This window comes from Atractosteus spatula, chromosome 9 (assembly GCF_055471065.1).
Source record: "Atractosteus spatula isolate fAtrSpa1 chromosome 9, fAtrSpa1.hap1, whole genome shotgun sequence".
Classification (NCBI taxonomy): domain Eukaryota; kingdom Metazoa; phylum Chordata; class Actinopteri; order Semionotiformes; family Lepisosteidae; genus Atractosteus; species Atractosteus spatula.
The window spans coordinates 52888373-52915693 of NC_142714.1; the positions used below are offsets into that span (position 1 = coordinate 52888373).

Consider the following 27321-nt stretch of genomic DNA (forward strand, 5'->3'; position numbering starts at 1 on the left):
ACACACCAGCCTGCGAACAGAAGAAGGTTACGGTGACTGCTCTGTCAATGAAAGCAGGTTTCCATGGTGTTATGGCAGTTTTTCTTCTCTTGGGTTTGCAGTACATTACTGTACAGTAGTTCACAGATACAAAATAAACAGGTTTTGCTTGTTTTCTATCAGTGCAGAGCACAGTGGATGTTGCAATCACATTTCTTAAGATATATTGTAGGTGGGGGGCAAGGAATGACAAATTAAAGTTCGAAGTGTCTATTTTCACTTATCAGTGACTACATGCTGTATTGTTTTTCTAGTTTCACTGAAGGAATGCAGGACATTATGATGCTATAAAAACAGTTCTATTAAAACCACGTTTGTGTAGAACAGAATATAAGGGAATACTCTCATATTATTTAATGAATATTTCTATAAAGTTGAAGATGTAGCCCTTGTGAAGCCCATTTTCTTTTGTGACAGCTTTTGAAATTAGAGGAGGCAGGCATGCACTAAACCTGCCTAGGTAGTCAGCACAGGCCTAATGTCTTTATGGTAATCGCAAAGCCTTTAAAATACATTATCTTTACGCCTGTTCTATCACTGTGCTGCATGTTAGTGAGGAGAGCAATGATTTGTAAACACCCCATGGCAGAGCGAGTGCAGAACTTAATTTTGTTTAAATAAAGAGAATAACATTAGGATTCGTGTGCAGTGTCGACAGGAAAGGGGAGCAGCTTGTTTTGATATATGCACTGGAGCGTTCATGATTACTTCCATATTAACTGTTTTACGGATTCTATATTGAGATAAAGAAGAGACTATAGTTGATACTGAATGGAAGAGAATTTACAGAGATGCTGAATTGAGGTTTTGCAATATTGACTAGGGTAAGCAGAGATCCTGCTGATCAGGAGGCTATTAAAAAAAAGAAAATCTAAATTAATTTGGAAAACAGGTGTTCTTGTGGTCTGAAAATAGGCCTTACCTGAAATCCTGAAGGGCAAATAAAACTCTTGAACTCTTCAACTCAAATAGTATTCGTTTTTTAAAGATTTTTGCAGTTAATACTGAAACAAGTCATTTGTAAGTGTTTGCCATTTCAGAGATTGCAGCAGAAATGTGTCCCTCAGCTTCATGTCATTTATAGCCAATATCTCTTAGAAAAGCGATTTATATAATGGATGCTCAAACACAGCACCATTTAAGAATAAAAATGCTCTGTAGGAAGCACTCCTGTAATAATTCATATATGATTCACAGGTCCATTTATTAGATTCCCAGAAACACAGAAGATCACATTTAATGCAGTATTACAACACCCACAGATAAACAGATAACCAGCACAATACAGACAATAATGCATTTGCTGAATTTGCGTCTTTAATGGATTAATCAATTCTGGCTTTCCTAGTTAGGGTTTTCACAGCAGTTCATTCTACCTGAAAACAATTGCCATTTCATCTTGAGCAAGCTCCCTTACTTTGAAAGGGGTTCAAAGGCCTTTTCAGGCTAAAAGCTTTATTGATCATGGAGCCCTTTTGAACTGGTAGTCATTTGCTGCCATGTGTTTAGATTAATATATAGCTATTGTTTACATATCATGGTGATAAATTATTCTTTCACCTCACATATCATTTGAAGTAATCATTGATCTTTGTAACAGACTGTCTAAGGCATAACACCACTTAGCCTGGGAGAGGTGGGGTCCCTCTGTCAATGGGAAAAAGTGGGCTGAGGGCTTTATTTCCTTAAACTCTACTTCAGTATGAAGCTACAGTATAATTACTACAGGTGTTGGTTTATAAAAAAACAGCCTGTTATTGAACCTTCATAATCTTATTAATGATCGTGTAGAAACACATTAATATGCAAGTACTGTAGTTATGAACTTGAAGCATAATTCTGTATTACAAAGGTGATTATTGCAATTTGAATAACAATATAATGCCACTTTTTCCCTTTTAAAGTGAAAACATCCAATCAAAACTGCATCTTTGCTGTTGTTTGGCAGCTGAATTGGGGGCAATCATATAACTAACAAGGTAATAGAGAGAAGCCAATTGCAAAGAGTTTAATCAACTGCTCACTGCCTTCCAGTGCAATCACACCCTGATTGCTACAGCGATTTCAAATGTTGCTGCCAGTTTAACATGTTTCATTCAGTCTCTGTATGTCATTCCTGCCACGAGCTTTACTTTAAATCACAAAATACATTTTGCCCTGCAGATCAGATTTCTTTAAACCATTTCACTATTATCCGGGCATGACAGACTGACAAATAAATAGGTAGCAGTAGTCAAACAGGCAGAAACATACAGAAATCAATAATTTAATACAGAAATCCAGGAAGGACCACATCATGTTCTGTCCAGTGCTGCAGTCATACAGAAAAATTACAGGTGTGTGCATACCATGTCTATAGAAAGTCTACACACCCTATTCTCCAATGAAAAACAAATGCTTGAACATTCTGAAATGTAGTTACAAATGAAAATCTAGAAAATATGTATGTTTTCATTTATAATTAAGTAAGGGTGTGTTTTTCTGTTGGCACTGTAGTATAATTAAGTGAAATAGTATCTGTGATTGAGATCCATTCATTATCAAACCACTGAGCAACTTCTCTCTCCATGCTTCTTGGAATTGTGCATTCAATGCAGAACATTCTTGCAAAAGGATTCGTTTTTCCATACTTTTACACAAACCATACACATAGTCCATAGTAAAATAACTACAGTTTGTAATGCAGATGCATTGTGCTAAATAATCCCAGACCTATTTGCTGTTTACTTAATTAAATGTTTCTCCACATTGAACAATCCTGGTTTCCATAAAATAAGATGTTTGGCAGTGGGGTCTTTGCAATCCTATACAGGGGATATTTGCAGTCATTACACTTGCAAACAGGTTTATAACAAGAACCCTGCATGTATTTACAGTTTTATTGGTGCCGTGTACATTCAGGGGATATGCAGTGTGCCGTGGAGTTGAGCTGAGGGATGTGCAAGTCTTATTTCTCAAACCAGCCATCCTGAAGTTAAGACTTGACAGCAGGCAATCTGTTTCAGCCAGAGAGGCAGATAAGGTTACTCAGCCCCACTGCCCTCCTTAATGCAACCCTGGAGTCTTTCTAAGCATTAGCTGTTCCCACTGTCCTGTTGACTCTGATTTCACAAGCATTTCCCTCTCAAGTGGCAGCACGGATTGTAGGAACTGGTGAGGCATTGCCTACATTCAGAGCCCCTTGTTCATGTGGAGAGATGTCCTGGTGCAAAGTAGGCTTCTTGGTTCATACAAGGATATGACGTGTCCTCCCTCCCATTGCTTTTAAAATAAGGATCTCTCCAGGGTGCAACACTTGTTAGCCTGCAAGGGTTTCATCTGAGAGTGATTTTTACATAAACAGCTGGGTTTCAAACTTTTCTGTGAGCTCTGACTTTGCTCCTGTTATTGGAGTAGAAGTCCATGTGATCTTAAAGACTTCAGATTTACGTTTCAGAAGTAACAGGTCTGCTGCTTGCATACAGTACATGTTAATAACAGTATATGTGTTTTGGGAGGGGGGTGTTCAAACATGAATCTGCTTTTGTTTTTGGCTTGTTAGTGTGTTTTCTCGTGGCTGAATTTCCAAATATGATGAAATTGTTGAAACGCTCTTTTAACAAATATTAAAAACTATAACAAATAAAATAATGGAAGTAAAAACAATGTGTTTGCACAGCCTTCTTCCCTGATCTTATTTTCATTTTCACTGGCGTGCCAGTTTATAACTTTGCTCACTAAACCACTTGATTGGTCACACAATAGAAGTTTAATTTGTAACTTGTAAGTTTAACAATAGAAGTGATTATTTTAGAGGTGCCACTGAACAGCTGTTGCACTGTCCACAGCTGTCAAATTTTAAATGTAAATTATTGAATCAGAGAAAACTTTGATTTCCTATTACAAAGTGTATGTTTTTTCAGTCGTAAGGGTGGATTTTGTTAATTTGAAAAGACACCTAAAGGAATTATAACTGGCTCAATCATACAATAGGTGGAGCAGGTTTTGCCTTAATCTCCAGACAAACTGGACACCGGTCGAAGTCTTGAGCCAACTGTGATGGCTTCCTTAAATGGTGGTGTAGTTTTTCACAAGTGGTGTTGAGACTTGGTGGACTTGAGTTGGAAAAGCTGGATGACTGTGCAACAGCAAGAGTAGCATCACTCATTGCGGTTCTTAGTAGGATGGCTGTTGGCGTGGAAAATGGCAGATGGCTGATGAACTGAAGAATCAAAATTGTGCAGAACTGAAGAAAGTATGGCACTGTCTCATCATCACCTGCACCCATGTGGAGGTACAAAGATCATAGCTGTAAAATGAAAAGACCAAATCTGGACTAAGTGAAATATCAAAAGGAAATTATCTAGTAAATAAATCCCATTGAAGTTGTATCCTTTATGTGCTGGGCAATGGTTGGATGTTGGACCTGTGAGGAAAAGTGAAAGAATCTAAAACATACAGTATGTTATTTATTACAGTCTTACTTTGCTTCTACATAGATGACATTCTTTATTTTAATAATGCAGCCTCAAACTTAGTAGAGCCCGGGATCCTGTATCATGACATGTCTGATTTGCAATCCAAGGCGGAATAATGTTTGTACCTCCAACACAGACAGATTTCCCCCACGTATTCAGAGAGTGAAAACGAGATGCATGCTACAATGAGGATGCCAGACTGGGATTTTATTCAGTACTCGGAAGAATGCATCAGTGAACCAATCACCAGAATCAGTATCAAATTTAAGCGAGTAAAGAGGAACTTGGCTCTCATGTATCACTTGGCTTGGATGCTTTCCTGAAAGGCCCCATTGAATCGTTAGGCGCAGTGGGTTTGCCCAGCACACAGCTGGAGAGATCCCGCAAAGATTAAGCTGTGGACCAAGGAACATGCCCTACATTGCTCCTGTACCTACTTCTTCGTTTTCAGCTCTGCCCATGAACTTGAGATGCCAGAGAAATTATATTTTTGTGTAATCAAAATAATAAAGAGAAGCAGAGGGGCAGTGAGGTTGTCAGACTGGTGGTTTGTAAAGTGTTTTGAAATTGAGGAGAATATAATTGTGTTTTCCTGTGGCTGCTTACCAGATTTTGTTATTTGTATATACTGTATTCTTTATGTTGTAAGTCAGGGTGCTGTACCACAGGAATAAGCCTTAGCATTGTTGAATCATTTTCAGTGTCAGCCAGTATTTAAAGCTGATCATGTGCGTTTTCAAAGCAAGTACAGGAGGCGTTGGCAAATAAGATTCCTCAACAATATGTTTCACTATTTCTGATGGGTGTCAGATAATTGCTAATACCTTGACTCATGCAGATAAATGCTTATCTAGCCCGTCAAAGTACCTCATTGCTTTCCGCAACTTCTTCTGACCTATACCGATAAGCCACTGGGGTGAGACTCATTCATTAGCATGGTGCCAATTGGCTGTGCTCATGTCAGGGCGTACTGTATTATAAACAGAATTCAAAACATGCTTGAGGGGGTTTGGTAAAAGCCTAAAATCCAGATACATAACTGCAGTTGTGACAAGCGCTTATCTGAAGAAAAAATAATTCATTCATTGTTGGTTCTTAATCAATAGGGTGAAGTGTAACATTATAAACACTGGCTTCCAAGGGTTTTTGATCTGCGATTATAGAAATGCTTCAGGATTAAGAAAAAAAATGGATACACAACAGCTAAATGATATCAGGCTGGTGTTGCTTATTGCAATAAGTGCTTTCTGATTTTCTGTTTTTAGGATTCAGTGTAAGAACCTGAAATGGGGTCATGCCTCTACAGGTGGAAGAACAGCAGGATCAACAGAGTGTTTTAGCAAGGAAAATGGGCTTTGGCAGCATTCTAGATCATGCAGACATCCGTTTTGATACACAGCTACTGCATACTGTACGTGCTTCCATTGGGTGAAGAGAGGCAGTCTCTGAAGAAAACCCCTCATTCAAGCACTAGGATTGAACCCTTGCTGTTACCTTGTGGTCACTATATACTTGTTTTCATGCTTGCCTGATTGGTCATTCTGGATCATCTCCATGTCTTTCAGCTGAGAGACACGAAGTCCACTGACCAGAAGACAACACTGCTCCACTTCCTTGCAGAAAAGTGTGAGGAGAAGTACCCTGAGCTCCTGAAGTTTACTGACGAACTTGAACATGTGGAGAATGCCAGCAGAGGTGAGAGGTGGCTGCCACATCTAATTATGGTGGATGTTCATGGTTTGTGATTTGCTAAATAAATATGAACCATGTGGCATCTGCATGCGATTGGCTGTGAGAATGTGAAATCGTCAATAACCGGTCGGATTGGTTGTGGCAATTCCTTGAAATGACTTTAGTTGTTCACACAATTGGAATGATATTGCTCTTTGATAGCAGGAGAACCATCTCTGCTCTGCGGTACAAGTCTGATTTCAGTGTGTCCTCTATGGTGTGCAATCCCTTTATGTTATAAATTCACACTGCTGTGCCCAGGCAGGAAACTACTTGTCTAGTATTGATTAAGAACCTGACAGACATGTTCAGTTAAGCCTTTATCTATTTTAGATGCTGGCCACTGCGCTCATGTAAAGCGACTTTGCTGAGCTGCAGCACAGTGATGTTTCTGTTTATGAAATGTGCTCTTGCTGCAGGGGACAGACACAGCAAGTTGGGTTCTTTGTTCGTGAGAGTGAAAGCATCAGTGCCATAAAAATACAAATATCTTTTTATTACCTTTTTGTTTTATTTTAATTCAACAGGTATTTATAAGATTTGGCATTTTGCTCTTTGTTTTGCCACCCTGAAGCTCGTTGCTTGTGTTGTTACTTGAGACTGCCTTCAACAATTTCAGCGAATAAGCCCCTAAGCCTTAACAGCACTTAGTTCATTTCCAGTGCAATCTTTCTGGTAATAGGCAGATGTGCGTAGATATGTTGTGGGACCAACACTTTTATAATTCTGCTGTGGGTTGAATTTTAAAACCTTGCAAGAATAACAACAGTCCATCCCTGAAATACGTCTGAAGAAAGATTTCAAGCATGACATACTTTGGTTTCATTGACTCGGGCCAGGTGGTGGTGCTCCTGCTGTGTGTTTTAAAGCATGCAGTGTTTCCCCCCCTTGCAGCTTTCTTTTCACACCTCCGCCCAGCGGAGTGCTGGTAGCGCCTGCTCCCATCCTTCTTCAGCTTCTCTCTGCCGCACAGCCTTAACACTTCGGCCCCTCATTGAGACAGATCATTTTTAATTTGAGCTCTCTTTAGCCCCCATGTTATTTTTTTGAGGAATTAACTCTGTGTAAGTGCTGATTAACACTGGAACTGGCAAGCCCTAATGGAAAGAAATTGTTAAGTGCAAACGATAATAGCTGCTTCCTGACAAGTTAAATAATCGTGTTTCATTGCAATCCAAAGCTCCTATGGATACCATTGGGCCACTCCAGATGGGGAGTACTGTGAAATACATGGTCTTTAAGAATATTGTAATAAAGCACGGCAATTAATAATACAACAACTACTAATAATAATCAGGCTTTTTTAGATTGAATTTTATTTTTCATTAAATAAACTTGGGGACAGCCAAACTCCCTCACTGTAAGAGCTGTACAGTATATGAAAGAAAAGGTCTGTGGCTGAAAGCCATCACATGGGTGAGCAAACAAATCATTATTTGTATTATTTTTAAAAATTCTTTTGAACATTATTCATTTATGTTCAAGGGCTATCAAATATTTAAATGTTTAATAAACTACACTATTTTAATAAAATGATTTTAAGCAGATGATGATTTAAAGAAGAAAAATACATTTTGTTTTCTATGCATGGATGCTGCAAGACACCACTTAACAATCTAAATACCATTGCTGTTATTATTTTCTGAAAATCTTTTCCTGTGAATGACAGCTGCACAGTGCTGCCTTCAAATATGAATACAGAACTTGCTTGGAATAAGACATTGAAACATTAATTTTCTGTGCCAGTGTTACAATACATCTCCAGATCTTAGTAAAGTGCTAAACTCATTTGCGATGTCAACACAGAGTAAATGTTGCATGCCAGAAATATAGAATTTGTTTGGCTTGTTTTTTTTTCATTTTCTGGAGTCAAAATAGCAGTCACTTCTGTGCTATGCTTTAGAATTCACTACCTGAATAAGGAGATGTGGCATTTACAGTATCCCACATCATAGCACAGCTCTCAATAGTTATATCTGCTTGAGTCTTCAAGGCTGAAGCAAACCCCTACTGACAGCTGAAGCTTGAAATTGTACAATGAAATAAACAGAATTCCAAAATCATGAAACTAACAAAATAAACTTCACCATCAACAGCCTGCTGTGTGAGGTTAAAAGCACACTGAGGTGACAACGTACAGTAACATTCTGTTGTGTTTTTAGAATTTTGAATAGTTAGTTAGCATACAGTACAGTATGTGAAGTGGGAGTTAAACAGTATTTACAGTAAATGTGGTTCAAACATGATCAAAGATTTAATAAAGAAATAATAATTAATTATTATTTTTTGGAGGATTTGTGTTTTTGGGCCAGGCTCATTCTGCCCCCAGACTTCTGATGAGAATAGTGTGTTTTTTTCCTCCCCACTGTGTGTTAGAGTGCTCATTACAAAATGTGCTCTGCTCCTGAGGTGGTGTCAGTGCTCTGTGAAATATATAAACAATAAATACTTTTCTATCTGGAAAGTTTTGAAATAAAAAAAAACTTCAGTACTTTTTTTAGTATTTTTTCTAATATTAGAACTATACTTGTGACACTTTGGCATAAATCAGAGGATTGTTCAAACGGTCTAATCATTGGCAGGGATAGTGAATTGATTATCGGTATTACTCATTTACTTCTTACTTCTTACTTACTACATTACTACACAGACGTTAGCCTCTGATTTGCATCGTGGCAAACGTGAAATGTTGAGTTACACTGTATGCAAACAGAGTCAAAAGGGTTGTCCAAATTGTAATAGTTATCCAATAAAATCTGAGCCTGTGTCAGACATTCAAAGGGAAACACTTCCCCATACCAATCTATCCCATGTTGATGCCAGGAAGCGTAACTGGACTTTCTTCTCCAGCACACTTCACAGGAGGAAGGGCACAATGGAAGCTCTTTGCTGCCCAAGAAACAGGGCTCCCTCTTGGAGTCTCCAGTAGGACCCAGTAGAAAAGGTTTAAACTAATCTTGGTACCCATTTGGCTGTGGGACTTGCTGGAAAATTGGACCACCCTTGTGACACAATTCTGGAGTTTCTGTTGGGGTTTAGTCCCCTATTCTTCTGCTCTGCTCTCCCAAGTTTTACCTTCAAGGCACAAGCCAGTGGGAACCTTAGAACGTAAGAACAGTTACAGTAACGTTCTCATACAGCCAAGAATGTGAGAATCAGAATGTGCCTGCTCCTTGATGAGTTGCCATTTATGGTTGGTGATCCCAGACCTTGAATGAAATAGATACTGAGAAACTGAGAAACATTACTACCTCGTCATAACAGTGTTGAGTTAAAACCACTGATGAAAGAAGCAATATTTTGTTTTGTTCTGTATCAGGATTGTTTTCTTGTTATTGATCAGTTAAAAGTGAAAATCCGATGCCCTAGTTATACTGCATGTTCAGGGGAGCTAACACAAGGCATTCAGGAATTAAAGAACCAGCAGTCAGTAAGTAAGCATGGGGTTAGGTTTAGGTTGTGATATTGTTTGTACTGGGGGTTGGTGGTGAATGCAGAATTCAGTTAAAGTCCTGATTACTCAGGGGTGCTTTACCTTCTCCTGCCCTTGTGCACTTTTGTTGTCTGCAAACCCTGTGCTAATTCCCCACATGGTAGCTGTGTACAAAGTGCACTTTTACCATGCTTGAATTATGCTTCTCATTAGTCTGGTGAATATGACTGTTTAATTTCTGTGCACAGTGAGGAGGCTTCTCACCAGGTGGTAATATGGAAATTTACCAGCATTTAGTGAATGAGACCCTATATGCTCCTCATAAGAGGCATTCACTTGTATCTCTCATCTCTGCCTTTCTGTTATCCGACACTACTGAACTAACTAAAACAAAACAGAGTTTAGCCCAGGTCACTGAACAGATTGTCTACATTATACATCATGGAGAGGGTGCCAAATTCAAACTTTATTTGTTATTTGGACATCAACTGAAAATGATGGACATGGCAGGAGGTGGGAGTTTGAGTTATTACAAGGTTATTTAAACAGGTTTTATCATTAGCTTAAAAAATTAAAGGGAAGATATCAGAAAAACACAAATTTGTAGGCATACAGTAACACTCATGAGTTCCTTCAGAATTCTGTTGATTTCAGTTATCTTTTCTAAATTTGCAGTATGCAGGAATTACATTTTTATTTTTAGCTTGTAAGAACATACAGTGAATGGGAAGAGGTTTCTCAAGCCATATCCCTGGTTCAGTTACAAGCAGCTAATCGACTCTGTAAGAATGTAGCAAAGGTTGCAAACATGAGCAAAAGCAGGTATTAGCTTTGCAACTTCACCTACTCACAGTTATATCCCCAGTTCTTTATGAACTACAGAACAGTCTTTTACCACAAATCAATGGAACATCTTTAGATAATAGGAAAATGCACTGACTAATGAATTTAAAAGCAGACACACACAGTCTTGCTACGTTATTTCTCTGAGGTGAGATCAGATTGCCCCATCTCAAAGCTTCACAGTTCGTCATTGGTGACCTTGAAATTTTTACCTTTTTACTTTTGTTTTATTTCATCGGCCTGGAAGCCTCCCTGGTTTACAAGACATGTTTGATAAATCCTTTATTGGTTTTCTCCTGTGGCTAGCCCTTAAACTTGCAGCTTTGAGGATTTTTACAGCTTGATTTAAACCCTCCAGTGTTTTATAGGTCGTCTCAGGGGATTATACCAAACAGGGTTAGAGAACTTTAATTAAAACTGTTGCATTTGGTGGAATAAAACTTATTAATGACCAAGAAGCCACCGTTAATCCCTGAGTTTTGTATAAATCTTGGATCATCTTCTGCTTGGGAAGAAGCACGTGATATTCCCAAAGATAATATCTTGCATGGTTTTAATGGACAATGGAAAAGTTGTAATGGTTCACTGGGGACCCCCCGTACGTCATGCAGACACAGTCACTGGCAAAAGACTAATGATGCATAAGGGGAGAGGAACACATACAAGGTAAGCTGCGTCTTTCACTTAAGCAATGTGACCCATTTAATTTCTGCAAGACATGCCCTGGTATTGGGTGACACTACTGCTGATCCACTGTCCCAGTGGTATGATTACAGAGGAAGATCTGTAGGTTAATGCATGGGAATTATATTGTTTTGGTCCAGAAGTAAGCATAGATACACTGCAGACTGGTATCAATCTCTTCACACAGTGGACATGCATATTGATGATCGGCCCCTAAGAGTCCACTTCTGCACATTTTAAGACAAGCTTAAGTCTTGTTCCTGGTGGCCTGACCTAATTCTTATGTACAATGTACATAAGGTAAACAATTCAACTCAAATTGAAAATATGCAAGTGTTGCTAATTATGCACATTATTATTCCTAAACCTATATATACAAGCATTGTCCATGGTACAATATTCATCCTTGTTACTATACTGTAGGTGCCCTGCTATACTGAATGTCTCTTTGAAACAGGTGTGAAAGTGAGTTTTGTATTTTTTAATTGAGTAAAATTAACAGTTAGATCTTTCCTTTAGTAGGAGAATTGATCAAGAAAAACAAATGCGAATGATACGGTCTTCCACTGGCAAGTGAACAGATACTCAAACCATCCAAGGAGTTAAGAAACACAAGAACAATTTTGTGCAGAGTCCCTAAGTCAGGAATCAAAGGCACATCAACACAGCAGCTAATAAAACCTTCATTCAGCCTCCAGAATTAATAAAAGGGACCGATCTCAGATGCAGGATAGCCCCCTCAGGGAGGCAGAAGTACTCACAGGTGACATGGTGACCTCACAGGTTCAGAGGGCCAATACAGTGAAAGAGTCATGCAAAAACTCTCAGAGTTCTCCCTTTTTCCCCTCCATGTGCTCCCTGCGGTCTCGGTGGTTTCTTTATTCTGTTAGTTTATCTTGTTTCTTAACATGAAGAAGACAAAGGAGGAAGGTCACAGCTGAGTGTCAGCCTTTGCAGTGGAGGCTCAGCTCTAGCTTGATAGTACGCAAATAGAGTGCTTTTACAGCATGTTTAACAGCAATGTACTGATGAATAATTTACAGTAAATGGCAGATCTTTCATAAGCGTTTGCTTTTCTGTCAGGTAAATTGGTAAAACACCATGTGAATCTGCGACAGTGTTTATCTGGAACATGTTTCGCCCTGACCTTGAACAAATCTAGAATTATCATATCCTCTGATTTTTTTCTTGCCTCTGTACTTTATTTTTTTAATAGGCCTTTTACTGTAAACTCAAAGTGCATTTGTGTCTCTGCATTAAGGACTCTTTTTTTTCCATCCTAAGACTTTCTTGACTATGTATTAAACGGATTGCATGCTGCTCTATTTCAGTCATGCTGTATTGTAAGAATATACTGTACAATGTTCTTCACTTCATTCATTTTATACACACTTCAGCAATACATTGTACAGCATTTACCAAAAATAGCTAAAAATACACTATTAACTGTAGATGTCTACAGCTTGCAGTTTTAAAGCCACAACTCACAAATAGAAACTTTTCGCAACCATTACTAGGAGAACTGAGATAATCGCATGTTAAATAATCACAAGCAGATTTCTGATTCTGTTCTTAGTATATTTGATTAAAAACAGCAATCCGACGTGTCTGATTTGCTGAAGGAGATCCTTGCCTTCCTTCTGCCCTTCCGTGTTTGTCTGACGTGACCCAACCTTCTTCCCCTTCTTAACCCCTTTGTCTTTAAAAAGGGTATCTGACAGAAGTGAAGGACTTCAGTTTGGTTTTTGCCCATTTTATTGCTGACTGAACCTACCTTAATTACTTCATAATGCATACCTCCCCCTACTATTCCATTTTAACTGCCTCATATAATTCCTATATAATATTAATGATCTGAATGTATAATGTTCATTCCGAAGCTGAAGATGTGAATTCCAAATCAGTAATAGCCACATTATTGTGTAATCCACTAGAAATGGTTGTCTGACATGAACATGCAGTCATTAAAGGAATTCTGCTAGACATCCTTTTTAACCCTCTTTTAAGCCTGTAAAAGTAATTTTCCACATTTCTATAACATTTGAATACTGAGAAACATATTTTAGAAATAGCAGTAGCTTCATCACTTAAAAAAAACTATACTCTAGCATGAGTCATTATAAAAAATACAGTATATAGTTAATATATACGTATCTTTTCTCTTCAGTTGAGGATTTGCACAGTTTGATATAACACCCCTATAGCAATTTTTTTAGGAATCTTAAAAAGAAAAGTGTCTTATTCAAGTGAAAGCCCAGTCAGCGAAGGACAATTTGGATACAGAAGGCATCAGGGCAGTGAGAATCCCAGTGCTCAGTAGTTCTCTTTCCACAGTACCAATGATCTGGTTATGGGCTTTTGGAACAGTGTAAAGAAAAATGTATCAGTTTGCTCCCATGCTGACTAGTTAGCCTGCCCCCCCAAAACACGATTACATCTTTTATTGGCTAAGAACAGTCTTCTCCCCCAGGGTCTAAGGGGGGGGGGGTTGAAGTTTTCCTCCTCCTTGTGATCCATCACCCAACTCCTGCCACACTGTAGCCATGTGTTGAGAGCAGAGTGTAAAGACAGTTTACAGGACATTCATGGAGAGAAGGGGAATAGGTCCCAAAGACCAGGTCATTGTGCCTCCCCTTGTGGTGACCCTGACAGCTGTGCAGCCAGGTTCAAAGCAGAGACCTGTTCAGCTATTTTTAACAAACTCCTCATGAATATGTCATCTGCTGTCTGTTTGTGCCTATAGTCTTGCTCATAGACGAAGAATTAGCATCACATCACTGTGTGATTACTGATGCTGTGAACCAGGCTGACACTCCTGTTTTGTGGAAATGAAATCAAGTACTCTGGTTTTGTTTTACTGGTATTATCTCTGTTTGTAAAGAAAGAAAAATTTACTATATTTGGGCATCAACTGTTGATATTATAAAATGATCATTATAACTCATATGAAAATGTATTTTTCCTGTTTACAAGAAAAGTCTACAGTTAAATTTACTGAGTACACCCCCACATGAGGAAGAGGTGGATTAAAAAAAGCAGTTTACTCTTATTTTGTATGCCATCGTTTTCTGCCCATAACTCTCAGTTCTTCGTAGTGAGCACATATGTCCTTCTAATGTTGCCTACTGTATATGTTGTGTGCATGGTGTAATCCTTTCTTCACTTAGCAGTAGCAATACCAGGGCAAAAATCTCGACATCAAAAGTTTTCTACCCCTTTTTGTATTGCTGTAAGTAAACAGACAAAGGCCTGGGGCCCACTTCACTCCTGCAAGAGCACCCAGGACTGTGAAGAAAGTGTTCTAGGAAGCAGTTCACAGGCAAGTGTTTTCCTGCCAGTCTGACAGCTGTCATAAAATAATTTCAACTTGGAGTCTAGTTCTGAACTGCACCAACAACAAACACCTACCATGTGTGCCATTGCAAATACTACTCTTTATTTTATATCGGATCCATAAAAACCGTCTCAAAGCTTTGCAACACATAAAAAGCACACATCACAAGAAAAAATTAAACCCAGAAAATGAAACATTGTCCTCATTGGAAAAGTGTTTTTTTGGGTAACCTTTACTATAAAAGCACTCAATGTGGCTGAGTCTCTGATTCTGGCCCTATCACCCCTGAAGGGGGACGTGAAAGGTGGGGACACATCATAAACCAGCCTTTCTCTTTTCTTCCTGCTAACTCTGGATTTGCAATGAACAAGTAAATTTGTTGCTGCTTCCAAGACATCACAGATTACAGAATAAAACCCACGATACCCTTGTGAAACGCTATTATTTTACTTGCGACTTTCCTGCAACAGAGTGATTCCTTGCGTATCTCTTTCATAAAACGAGCCCAAGGAATGCAAATATGGTAGAACTGTGGGCGAAGAGAAATTGCATCAGACACAAATCCATGCTTTAGTGGTATGTGATGCATGAGAGCGAAGTCTTAGGGAATATGATTTAAGGGCCAAGTGAGCACACAATTCAAATTACAATAAAACAACTGGGTATGTCCATGGCTCTCTAACTCTGCTACATTTCATCCTTTCCCTTTCACAGAGGATATTAAAATAATATATATACTCTACAGAGCCACACAAATACGAATATAAATTGCACAGCACATTTGAGTGTAGGATATAAAAAGGGAGCATGTATGGACCTATTGATATATACCTTCTTAAAATTTAATTGTTTTGCAAAAATATATCTGCTTACAATCTGGCTACTCTGTATATTTATGTATACCATCTCCAGGTGCTGTGCAGGAGTCTGTAATTTAATTGGACAGGAATACGAAGGCATGAACAGAAGGAGTCTGTTCCTTGGTAGCATGTGGATTTGTAAGCTGTTGAGAACTGAGGGTTCTCCATGGAAGAAGGCCTTTTGCTAGTTATCCAGCCTAATGTTAGACAAAGTGGTTTCTTTTTTGTTGTTGTTTTCTGGTGTAGTGCGAGTCAAGACCACTCAAAGGCTGTGCTTTATTCTGATCTCTGTAAATCAGACATGGAATGTGTAATAGAGACAGGTTCTTTAAGTCAGGAAGGGCACCTTTCCATTTTTATATGTGCCCAGTGTAATTAAGTAAAGCCACAAAGGTGCTTTATTTGTGTTTCATCAATTAAAAAGACAAACATTAACAATGAAAAACCCTAATAAATGATAATAATTAAATAAGCTGAGTGCATTTCTCACCGGCCCATGGTGACTTTAAAAATATTTTATTACATGCTGAATAATCGGGATGCCGCCTTTAAAAAAATCTTTTTATGTCATCATAAAATCTTAATTAAAATATAAAGGTGGATCTGTCAACTGTCCCAACACCAGGGGCCATTTTTGCAAAAGTTTTTTTTCTGTTTATCCCCACTCAATTTCACTAGTATACAGGCTCAATGAATTTCATCTTTCACATATAAATTCTCATGGGCAAGGTGAATCCATTGGACTTCAGGACCAACAACGAAACATGAAGCAGAACACACAAAAAAAACTACTTAAATAGGTACTTTTAGAATTGAGAATAGGAGTCATTTCTCATCACAAGTGCTGATACCCTGGTTTCTTTTAAGAAAAGGCAGGGAGAGATCCTTGATAACTTGTTTGCTAACAACTATATGAGCTAAAAGGGCCAAATGGACTTCTTACATCCATAATTGTTTCTGTGATTTCAAAAGTGACACTGAGCTTCATTTCAGTACTTGGTACAGTATGTGAAGGACGTGGCAGGGTACAGTTCAAGCCTTGGGAATTGTTCTGTTTTCCTTCAGACCACGCATTGTCTTTGTTTAAAAGCCACTTGGACAGTGTTCTTCCTCCTTTCTCATCATGTTTTACAATAGAATGTGTTCAGGTGGAATCCATTTACTAGATTCCTAGGTATAGTTATCTTATAGTTTATTTGTACTCCCGGAAAACATAGGTTATCCTTACGTCTAGAGTGGCTGTGGTATCGCTATGATGGCGAGGAGATTCATGCCTAAGGATTGAAGACAAGGAACATGCTTTGGTGTCCAAAGCGCCATCCGATGGTTACATTTCTGTCTTTTTTTTGTTTCTTCGGTGCCTGGCACAGCCAACTGTGTCCATTTGATTGAAGGGTAGGGAGTGGATGTGTTTGCCCTCACCCTGAACTCTCCTGGTGTCCTGCGGAGAGCGCCACATGCCATCTCGCTCTGCACCATCTTCCAAGGGAATTTGGGTGCATTTGTGTGCCCTTCTTTCACTCCACAGCTGCTTAATGTGCTGAAGTGATAATTAAAGATTGATAATTTCCCCTGGGGAAAGGTGATACAGAGAAAGATCAGGAGTTCATCCTAACATCTTAATGTCTTGTTAAATGGAACAAACTGGAAATATATCACGTTAGTTAAGCTAAAATGAGGTCAGACTCAGCTTTGCAGTGAGTGCCCTCTGTTCTCTGGCATATGGAGAAAGTCTTAACCAGGATCTGATGGATAATTGGGTCTTGATGCCGTGTAATACCTCTCATTGGAAAAAAATAATGCTTAGGAATCCTTCATTCTTTTGTAGTGGATCTTTTTCTCATACTTCATTTCAGAAAGGCTCTGTCAAAATAGATTTGTACCTGTAAAACTTCAGAATACAGAAGCAGGGACTAATTCTGTGACATATTCTGTACACATTTACATGGAAGTTAATTTCCAATCAACTGTTTGTGGTTGACATTGCATAAGGAAAGGTCATCATACTATAATAATATCTGATGTCATTATGCAGCTGTTCAAAAACGTTTCTTGGATATGTCTTCCTGTTGCCCAATTCCTTTGATTGTGGGCAGAACATCCATGCGAAGGGTGTTGTGGCCAATTTGCTCTTGTTCCAGATCCCTAAATAAAAGATAAATGGAAATAGCTTTATAATGAAAGTAAATGCCCGCATGGTGATTCCACTCAATCAGGACTGCAGTGCCTATTTATCTTGACAGTGGGGGAAAAGAAAGTGTGACACAAATGTTCTCATAAATCTGTTTAGTGTGAGGCGTAGCCAAGGGCAAAGTCATGTGGAGTCTGGGAAAAGAGGAAGAAAAAAGTTTAACTCTGGGGTTATTAATGCAGTCGTGAATATATCTGTTATCCGTTATCATTTTGAGACACTGCGGTGCACTAAAGAACTGGCACAAAATGGCAATTTCCCATTCATAGTCTTTGGCTCATAGCTGTTGGCCCTACAACAGAGACATAACAGCAGTATACTTCACTGTATGGAGTTAAAACACAAGTTGTTTTTTTTTCATTCAATCTAATTTACAGTTGTAATGAAACTTCAATGAAGTCATTCTGCAGAGCAGGTTTGTTCTGGGAATTGAGAGAGAAAAGGGGGGAGCGACAGAGAAGGAGACGATATTTGAGTATCTCTTCCTACAGATGTCTCTGTCTGTAGAGGAGACAGATGGGCAGGGGCTGAGTACTGCGTTGCGGATTTCTGTATTTGGCCAGTATAGCTCCGGGCTGGTCCTGTGCGGCTTAGTCTAGCCATCTTTTGAAGGAGATTTATTTAGATTTTTAGAAAAGATTATAGATCATTTACAGTAGTAAAATGAGAAATGCATCTACGGTATAATGTCACATGGTTTGTCACATGGTTTTATGTGAAAAGTAAACACATTTAGATAATGTATGATACTTAAACTTATACTTAAACCTGTTAAAAGATAATATAATTCCTTTGTAGACTGCTAAGGCTCTTGTTAGTATTTTTAAGTAGTGGAGTCAAACATGTCTTGGTGATGGTTTTGACAGTGATTATGTCTTTTTTTGGAGCTGCAGGTGTTCCAAGTGTCACACCTGAAAAATGTGCTCTCCACTCAGGTCATTCTGTGGAGATGTGCCCAAAATTCTTTTGAATTTCCCTTTTAACAAAATCTGGGACTCTTAGAATATTCAGGGTTTAAGAACATCCAATCTATAAAGGACTTTGTACCAAGGAAACATTTTGAAAAAAGTGAAATAATTTACAGAAGGATACTGATGAACATACAGCTCTGAGTCTGAAAAGATCAGAAGTAGAGACAAATTCTTGTTCTATATAAATATGAACAAATCCATACTGTTAAAATCTGACAGACTGTTTCTTATCTCAGTGCTTTTACACTTGCTGTAGTCTGTTTCAGAAACCAATACGGTGACAGGTTTGGCAATAGATGTATTCAGGACATAAATAAAGAGCCTGAAATATGTAATCAAGATGTTTTTGACAATGTTCTTACTTTTTCTACTTCAGTTAAGGTTAAGGACAAAAAGCCTTCAGACCTTAGCTGAGACTACAGTCATACAGTATACTGTCAATGAATTGCAAATGGTTATATTTACCAGTCTTTAGTGTAGTACAGCCCCTTACTTAAGACACGTGCTGGTGAAGGTAACAACCATATACTGTACAGCACATGCAACTGACTGAAGACCATATACAGTATAACATTATATACACTCTATATCTAAAATGTATTTAAACTGATTTTTAATATATATTAGAATTAGCATGGCACATGGGCAAATTGCTACTCCATGTGGTGTGTCCTGTTTTCAATCTTTCCAAAGATGTTTATAGTAAGAGAAGAGGCCAAAGCATGATCTGTGGTACAGCAGATATTATCTGCACTTTTGATAGTAGGAAGTAGAAACAGAGGTTCCAGTGTTCAATTTATTCACTTTGCTCCTATACTGTGTATTAACTAGCTCTCCTGTGCATGCTGTTTTTACTTTTAGACCTTTCACACATCTACGGAATTTCTCCTTTTTTTTTCTCATTCAAATCATTGGACCTAAATGACATCTCTTAGATCAATGTCTTTTTTTTTACTTTTCACAAATATGAAAGTGATGCTTTCTTGGCTTTTCCCTCAAATACAATTCTGCGTAGGCTGTTGTGATATGGTAGTTACTGTACTTAAGTACTTTCAGCAAATGTATGCATTGCTTTCCAGACACGGTAATGTTTCAGGGCTTTGTCTTGTTGCCTCTTTCATGCTAGTATACAAGCACTGGAGGGAGAAGTCATCGTGGCACTGTGTTTACTTCCAGTATTTAACAACAACGTGTCCTGTTCCCAGAGGGTTCAAAGAATCCAGCGCCCAGGATGAATTAATACGTTCTCTTTGTTTTCTGTAGCAAAAATGTAACATTCCAAGATCGCAGGAGCCTGAAGTTGAAATAGTGTTACCTGTAGACCTGTAGCTGAAGTGTGAGCTCGTGATATTGAGACCAGAGACCAGAGACTGGACTGTCAAAGTGCAGTTTTGGTTCAGTGGCACTTGAAGGGTTAAATGCTTGATTGTGTTTTACAAAGAACATGAATATGCCAGAATGTGAACCATGTGTTCTTAAGTGAGGATTTGTCAGTGGGTTATAATGAAATAACACTTCCATCAAGATAAATACCTCATGGATTTCAGTTTCTGAATTGAAGCTGGATTGGTTTGCTCAAAAGAATATATATATATGAAAATATAATAACAAAAAAGCCCTCCTGCTTCACTCTAGTCTTGAAGGGTGTACCCCAAGGGTTTGAAAGCGATGATGTGAAGATGCAATTATTTTACTAAAAGGAAACGAAAGCAACCAGTGATGTGTGTGTCTGAGTGCAGCTGCATATGGAAATGATGCCTCCCTGTGTGTGAAGCAGTACTGTTCAGTTTTATATTATTTGCTAATTTAGATAACAGTTTGATTATTATTTGAACTTGGCCTTTGCCTATATACAGTACTGTACCCCCAAGGTGAAGATTCTAGGATAGAGCACATGAGATTATGCAATGAATGCGCAATACTGCCACCTGGTGGCAGGCACGAGACAGTTTCCCCCCTATGTTGTTCCCCATTGAGAGCCCTTCTGGACCAGGGGTCCCTAGCCCTGGTCCTGCTTGTTTTTATTCCAGTTGAGCTCTGAATCACCAGTGGTAATCAGTGACTTTAATTGATCTGCTTGCTTGCTTTGAGTGCTTGATTACTTGTTTCTGCACTCAGTCCTGAGTTTCAAAAAGACGTGGGTTTTAGCTTATTGGTTCCAACCTCTTCAACATACAGAAGCTTAGGCAGCCTCTCCTGAGTTTGTTTACCCCTGTTTCATTCTAAATAGCTTTCCTGGCTCAGGGGGCTGCATTGAAAACTCTGATTTTTGAGACTGACAGAGAGGCATTGAGATGTTTTGGAGCAGTGATTATGTAATGACCCAATACATCCTGAACCTCAGTTTAATATAGTTTATGTTTGATTTGTGTTTCATACTGTATTTCTCTCTTAAGTGGAATTATTGTGCATAAGTCTAGGCCAGCTGTTTGTCACTGATGCCTGTTCTAAATTTAAAATGTACTCGTCCATCATAGCTTATTGTTGGAAATGTGATTGAATTGGAAATACAGTACAAGGTGCTTAAGGAGGTCGACTGTAAAGCAAGATTTATGCTGTATTTTCATGCAGGGTGTGTTTTGTCTTTTAGAGATATTTATATAAATGTAGCATTTTATCAATTTAAATGTAGTAAAATGCTTTTCTAATTATGTTAAAGTACAATGAGTAGATACTTCATCTATAAACATGCCAGAGAGATTCAACTCATTCTTCTAAATACCCACAACTAAAGCTCCCTAGTTAAAGTAGATATTTATGTTCCATATTCAGTTCTTTCTGGGGAAGTCTTGGTAATGTGCAGATTGCCTAAGAGCTTCTAGATGCTTATATATATTACAGCCTTTTGCAGTTTTGAAATGAACTAATGCAACCCAGGGGACAAATTGCTCACTTATGCCCCTGCTTTCCTTATCAGTCATTCACTCAATCAGAGACTTAATATCTTTCAAGTGTCTCTTTGCTGGTGGGTCCCTGCATCTTCTTGGAAATACATCTGAAATAATTATCAAAGAAAACTTTGAACAAAAGCTTAAAAGCCAGGATCCTTAAAAACAGAAAAAGAAGACTAGATGTCGTAATGAATCAGTGTACCGATGGTAAGAACAATGGTGTTGCCTTAGCAACAAACAAGCACAAGCACCCTTGCCAGGATTGTGGATCCTGGACCCATGGCTCATAATAAAAGATAAAAACGAAAATGACAAAAAACCTCCCTCATTATTCCGTACCTCAGATAGGCAGCTGCCTTCACTCTTCACAATCAGATAATTAAAGGGTTTGACAAATGGCAATTTCATCTCTCTGACTCTCTCTCTGCCCTGCAAGAAAAGCTTTCAGATTAAGCTGGCTTCTGGCCATTCTTGCAAAGGTGAAAATTCAGCCGGGTTTGGAGGGGACAGGTCTCATTTGTAACTTTACAGGCTCTACAGTTGTAGTTCCTCGATCGCTGGCACTAGTTATCATGCATGAGAATGTAAACTGGCATAAGTCCAGCTGGAGCCAGGCTTCTCATTCTAGATAATTTTGGCCAAGGCAGAGAGAATTAAGTAATGATATGCATGTTCCTCCATGTGGGGGTGCAGTGTGCCTTCTCTGATGTCATCCTTTGAGCGAGCAGATCTGCCATGGGCTCAGAATAGCATGAGAGACAGGTGATCAGCAGGTGTGGTGCCAGTAAGCAGCGCACAGCTGTTTAGTATCCAGTAAAGAATAAATAGCAACAAGCAGCCTGTTTTCTTATAGGTCTTACATCTACCTGCCTTCTTTTTTTGTTTTGGATTTATTTTATAAAGCTATTTGTGGATTTTCATTTTGTTTCTGGGTGCTCTGGATTTTGGAAAAAAAATCTTAAGATGAGTCATCCTCCCATTCTGTTTTGTAGTTTTGATTTCTCAAAAAAAGTGTCATTCTCTTCCCAAATGATGAAATGGCAGGCTCTGAGAACTTAACCCTGTTTACCCCTGTGTAGTCTAGGTCATAGAAATACGTTGACCTGTTTATTTCCTTGATTAATGGGCTGTTTGCTACAGTATGTACTGTATGCTGTCTTACTGGAGGGTGCTTATTCATATTAATGCAAATGATGGCACACTATTGTTCTTACTTGAAATCATTGATCACTGGTGATGGACATCTCTGCATTGTCTTTAGAATGTGGATCTTATTTCTGTTAGTACATACTGTTGTGCATTTAAAGGCTGGGAGTTTGTAACACATGTTGCATTGAAAAAAGAACATTCTCTGTCCATTCCTTAACAGTTAAAGTCACTGAATCTGTCTCATAATCTCTATTTTCCCTATACTGTTTTTAATTTGGCCTGTATTGTACAGATAATATTGTTTTTTTTTCTTACTTGTGAATTAGATAAACTGAATACACCTTAATCATCCCCAGGTATCTGTGTGGTTATGACAGCACCATGGCATACTGCTGGCTTCACATTTTGAATCCACATCACTACATGATCTATGTCGACATTTTGGGCAGGGTTGCGTAGGCAAAATTTAAGCTCACATTGAAAAATGTCAGAACTGCTTTGAAGGCATTTATGAAGCAGATATCCTTGGGACTGGTTAACATTTCTTTTCTGCCAAAGGTAATATTGATAATTCCACAACACAGTACCGTATTTTTATATACACAGTCAGTAGTTTAACTCAGAATCTTGCACCTGCATTTACTGTACTTTGAATCAAACTGAGCCATTACGTCTTCCCATAGTAAAATCCCCTGAAATGTTCGCCATATTTTAGTTAGAGGAGATACTGAAATTGACTGGCGTCAGTTGGAAGACATGATAAATGAGTAGCATGTTGCTCACTAACAAAACAGCATTTTTCTGTCACTCAGCACAAAACGTCTGTCATTATGTTGGATCAGACATTAGTAATGCCAACAGATTCATCTTCATTCTCCCAGGAGCAAATTTCCGGGGAAAGGCAGTGGGACAAGAGCTGGACCCTAAGGCCTCTGAGAGATATTTGTAGGTTGATTCACACAAAGTTGAAACTGATTCTTTGAAACAAGATGTCCTGCTGGGAGCGCAGAGCGGCTCTGTGAGAGTGGACAGTCTGTCAGGAGGAATGTTCGGAGCGGGAAGCTGACCTGTCTGCCTTTCTGATCCATGCCTGAGTGATGTATTTGCCTTGTGGTGGACAGCGGTGTCGGGAGGCAGGGCTCCTCTCCTTTCCTGCCTTGCTGTTGGGTGCTGTGGTACGGAGGCAGACAGACATGCAGGGAATGGCCGTGTCCTGGTTAGTGTTGCATCCAGGAGCCTGACAGCAGATTTCTATAGAACTTGACAATTCATCTTGAAATGAAAATAATGCTGTTTGCCAGACGCGAAATCCGTGCTGTCACAGTTGACCACTCACAATGTTGTGATCGTTAGAGGGGCTGGGGAGGATAGGGAGCCTGTTTTTTCCTTCTTTTTTTTTTCCATGTGTCCGCATTTCTTCGTCCAACACCGAGGGTTTTCCAGGGAAGGGACCGCAAGTGGACTGTTGAGGGAACAGGGCAGGGCCACACCCTGGACTGGACACCTGAGGTCGACTTTATTTTTTACGTAATGTGAAAAAAAAATCAGTATAAGCCATATACATTACGAACAGCAGGTGGGAAAAATGAAAAGACCTTTCAGGTTTCCCTGCTAGCTTGTTGATGTGATAGTCTTGGTGTAAGTGGTTCGAGCAGCCGCAGTGAGTCACTGCTGAAAGAAATCTACTTCTGGGCAGCCTGACTGAGCTGTTTGGTTTGCATTCTAAATCTTTCCTACTGTAGCTGCTCTCCTGATAACATTCTCTCTGTTCTGTCCTGTCAGACAAGAGAAAAGAAGAGATATGTATTTAATGAATTTGCTTATGGCCAGTGAGATTACTTCATCAGCACCTTTTAGAAATGGTCTGAGTATGGCATCGTTGCAGTTTTGTTTTGTCTCTTATTTGTGAAAACAATACAGATGCAGCCATTCAAAGTGCGCGTTACAGACACGTACCGCAGGTGACGTCGCTCAGTATGACGCAAGATGACGCGGGGCACCGCAGTACGTGATTGGTTGACCGACAGGGGCACTCGTGGTCCGTTGGTCTGTCGTAGAAAGACTTACAGTAAAAACGTCTTTGCTGTGCCCGTTGTAGATATTGAATTTTACCACTGAAGGGAAATCTTAGTAGCTGAGCATAAAAAGAATAGGAGCATACTGTAACGCGTGTGAAGGCCATAAACGATATTAATTTTGGAACATAAACATACAGTATATACTGTAGCTGGTCTTGGTACTTTAAAGAAAAAAATACACACCAGTATTCCATTTCTCCCTAAACATTTTAAGCTTCGAAGTCTTTAACTAACGCGATACCGGAGTCAACAAGCATACTTTTAGAATTTGATTAAAAGGGAATATAATATGGAATCGCGTATCTAAAGAATTTAATAATGGTATTCGTGTGCTGCGACAGGGCTGTGTAGGGCTGTTTCGCCTGCCTGTTCATGTGAGCTGTCTTGTAGACGTGACTACCAGCTGACAGGTTGTGTTTTCGAATCCAGCTGGTGCTGGTCTTTTCTTTTAAGAAACATTTCTTCGAAAAAATAGAATAGCGATATTATGGACAATCAATTGACTTTTATATTTCAAAATATCGCAACATGATCGATATTTGCGATATTTTGAACATATCTTCCCTTCTGACAGCGGTGCCTGCTTCTATTGTGTGTGTGTGTGCAACAGAGTAAATTTTTAATAGCGTTTTAAGCGAATAGGTAATTAGATTGCTCGTAAACCTAATCGCTTTTTCTACATAAACACAGCATGATTACTCTCTGAAAATGCTTTTCCTTTATTTTTAAAGTAGGCTCAGATTTCAACTATAGATCGTATTATTATAAACTTTCTTGGAAAAATGTATTTTATGTAAACCATGTTTGCTATTAATTCATTTAGGGCTAAAATACGTTCATTGTCTTCCAATCGAGTCGAGTTGACATTGGAAGCCTGCCACACCCGGACTGTTAAACCAACGCATTAGCACGTCAAAGCCCATTGAGGGTATTGAGCCAGTATTGGCTTTAGTATTCCCCCCCTCTCCCCTCAATTCAATTCAATTCAAGGTGTTTTATTTGCATGACAGATGGGTACAAGCAGTGTTGGGTATGTATATTGTAACGCTTACGGCAGACAGGCACTGTGTAACAGCCGGCGCACCAGAGCAGCGCACCGAGGGAGCGTCTGCATTTATAACTTGGTTTTTAAAATTAGTCAAGCAATATGAAGCATCTTCTTTTACTTTTGAGTCCCTTAAATACATTGAACACAGCTTTCTCACCACTTAAGATTGCTCTTGATACCATCCTTACACAAAGCAGAAGGGAGATTTTAGTGCCTGAGCATAAAAAGAATAGGAGCATACTGCAACGCGTGTGAAGTCCATAAACGATATTAATTTTGGAACTTAAACGTTCAGTATATGGCTGGTCTCGGTACTTTAAAGAAAACATACACACCAGTATTCCATTTCTCCCTAAACATTTTAAGCATCGAAGTCTTTAAGTAACGCGATACCGGAGTCAACAAGCATACTTTTAGAATTTGATTAAAAGGGAATATAATATGGAATCGCGTATCTCAAGAAATTAATATGCAATAACTGAGTCAAGGGACTCAGAGGATCCAAGGCTAGACTGAGTATAATAGGCTTCGGGCTTCTATTGTGACATCTACTGTAAATTACAGAAATGTTAAAAGTAAACAAAATAAAGTAACTAAAATGTGGTCTAAAATCACCCCTTTAGACACCCCTTTTACTTCACTGGTGTCAGATATGAAAGGCAATAGTCTCCCGTTCTGTCTGCTGTGTGTTGCAGCAGAGGGACTCCCTGCCGCTGAAAGGGGCAGAGTAACTTGCATGCCCTCTAGTACAGTTTACACATGCACGACTTTAAAAGCTAGCAAGACAGGTTTCGATTCACATTAGCTGGCGAGCCTTGTTAAAAAAACGAATGATAATGTAACATGCCACTGTTCATGAACAAAGTTATACTGAGATTTCCTAAGATACGCGATTAAAAAATAAATAAATAAAAATTTGAATCTCCCGCGGAACACATTCCATAAGAATCAGTGGTTTTACAGTATATATCGCCTTTAAAGGTGGCTTCTCAAAACGCTTTACGGGATAAAAACAACCAGAACAGCAGCAACAACAATATTGTATTTCGTTGCACTTTGAAAACCAAGTAATAACTTAACTATACAGTACGTGCAAACGTTTCGTATGTTGCTGTCGTGAATGTCTGCGTACCCATAAGTATCTTATTTGCCTTGAGTCTGTCTACAGTATCTCTGTCCCACTACCCCCATCTCTCCCTCAATTCAATTCAAGGTGTTTTATTTGCATGACAGATGGGTACAATTCTTGTTGGGAATGTATACTTTGATATTTACACCCGGCGCGGCACCGAGGGAGCGTCTGCATTTATAACTTGGTTTTTAAAATTAGTCACGCAATATGAAGCATCTTCTTTTACTTCTGAGTCCCTTAAATACATTGAACACAGCTTTCTCACCATCCTTACACAAAGCAGAAACTGTCCGATGACTCACAGTACAAGTGGAAAGATTACAGATTTTAATCGTCTTTAATTTTGTCTTTAATTTTGCCTGTGGAGTGTATCTTATTAAGCTCTAAATTGCATTTTGAGCGCGGTTTTTTACTTTTTTTTAATTGCATTTTGGGCGCGGACAGCACATACAAGGGTTAATGAACTGCGCCAAGAAATTT

General features: G+C 38.9%; 1 protein-coding gene across 6 annotated transcripts in view; it reads left to right on the top strand.

Moving 5' to 3' along the window:
• diaph2 (diaphanous related formin 2) overlaps nucleotides 1–27321 on the top strand; it is a 498271-nt gene that overhangs the window by 322420 nt on the left and 148530 nt on the right. For all 6 annotated transcript variants that reach the window (XM_088924957.1, XM_088924960.1, XM_088924961.1 and 3 more), the window contains one exon: nucleotides 6062–6191. In XM_088924957.1, the coding sequence (XP_088781083.1) occupies nucleotides 6062–6191 (130 nt within the window). The remainder of the gene's footprint in view (nucleotides 1–6061; nucleotides 6192–27321) is intronic.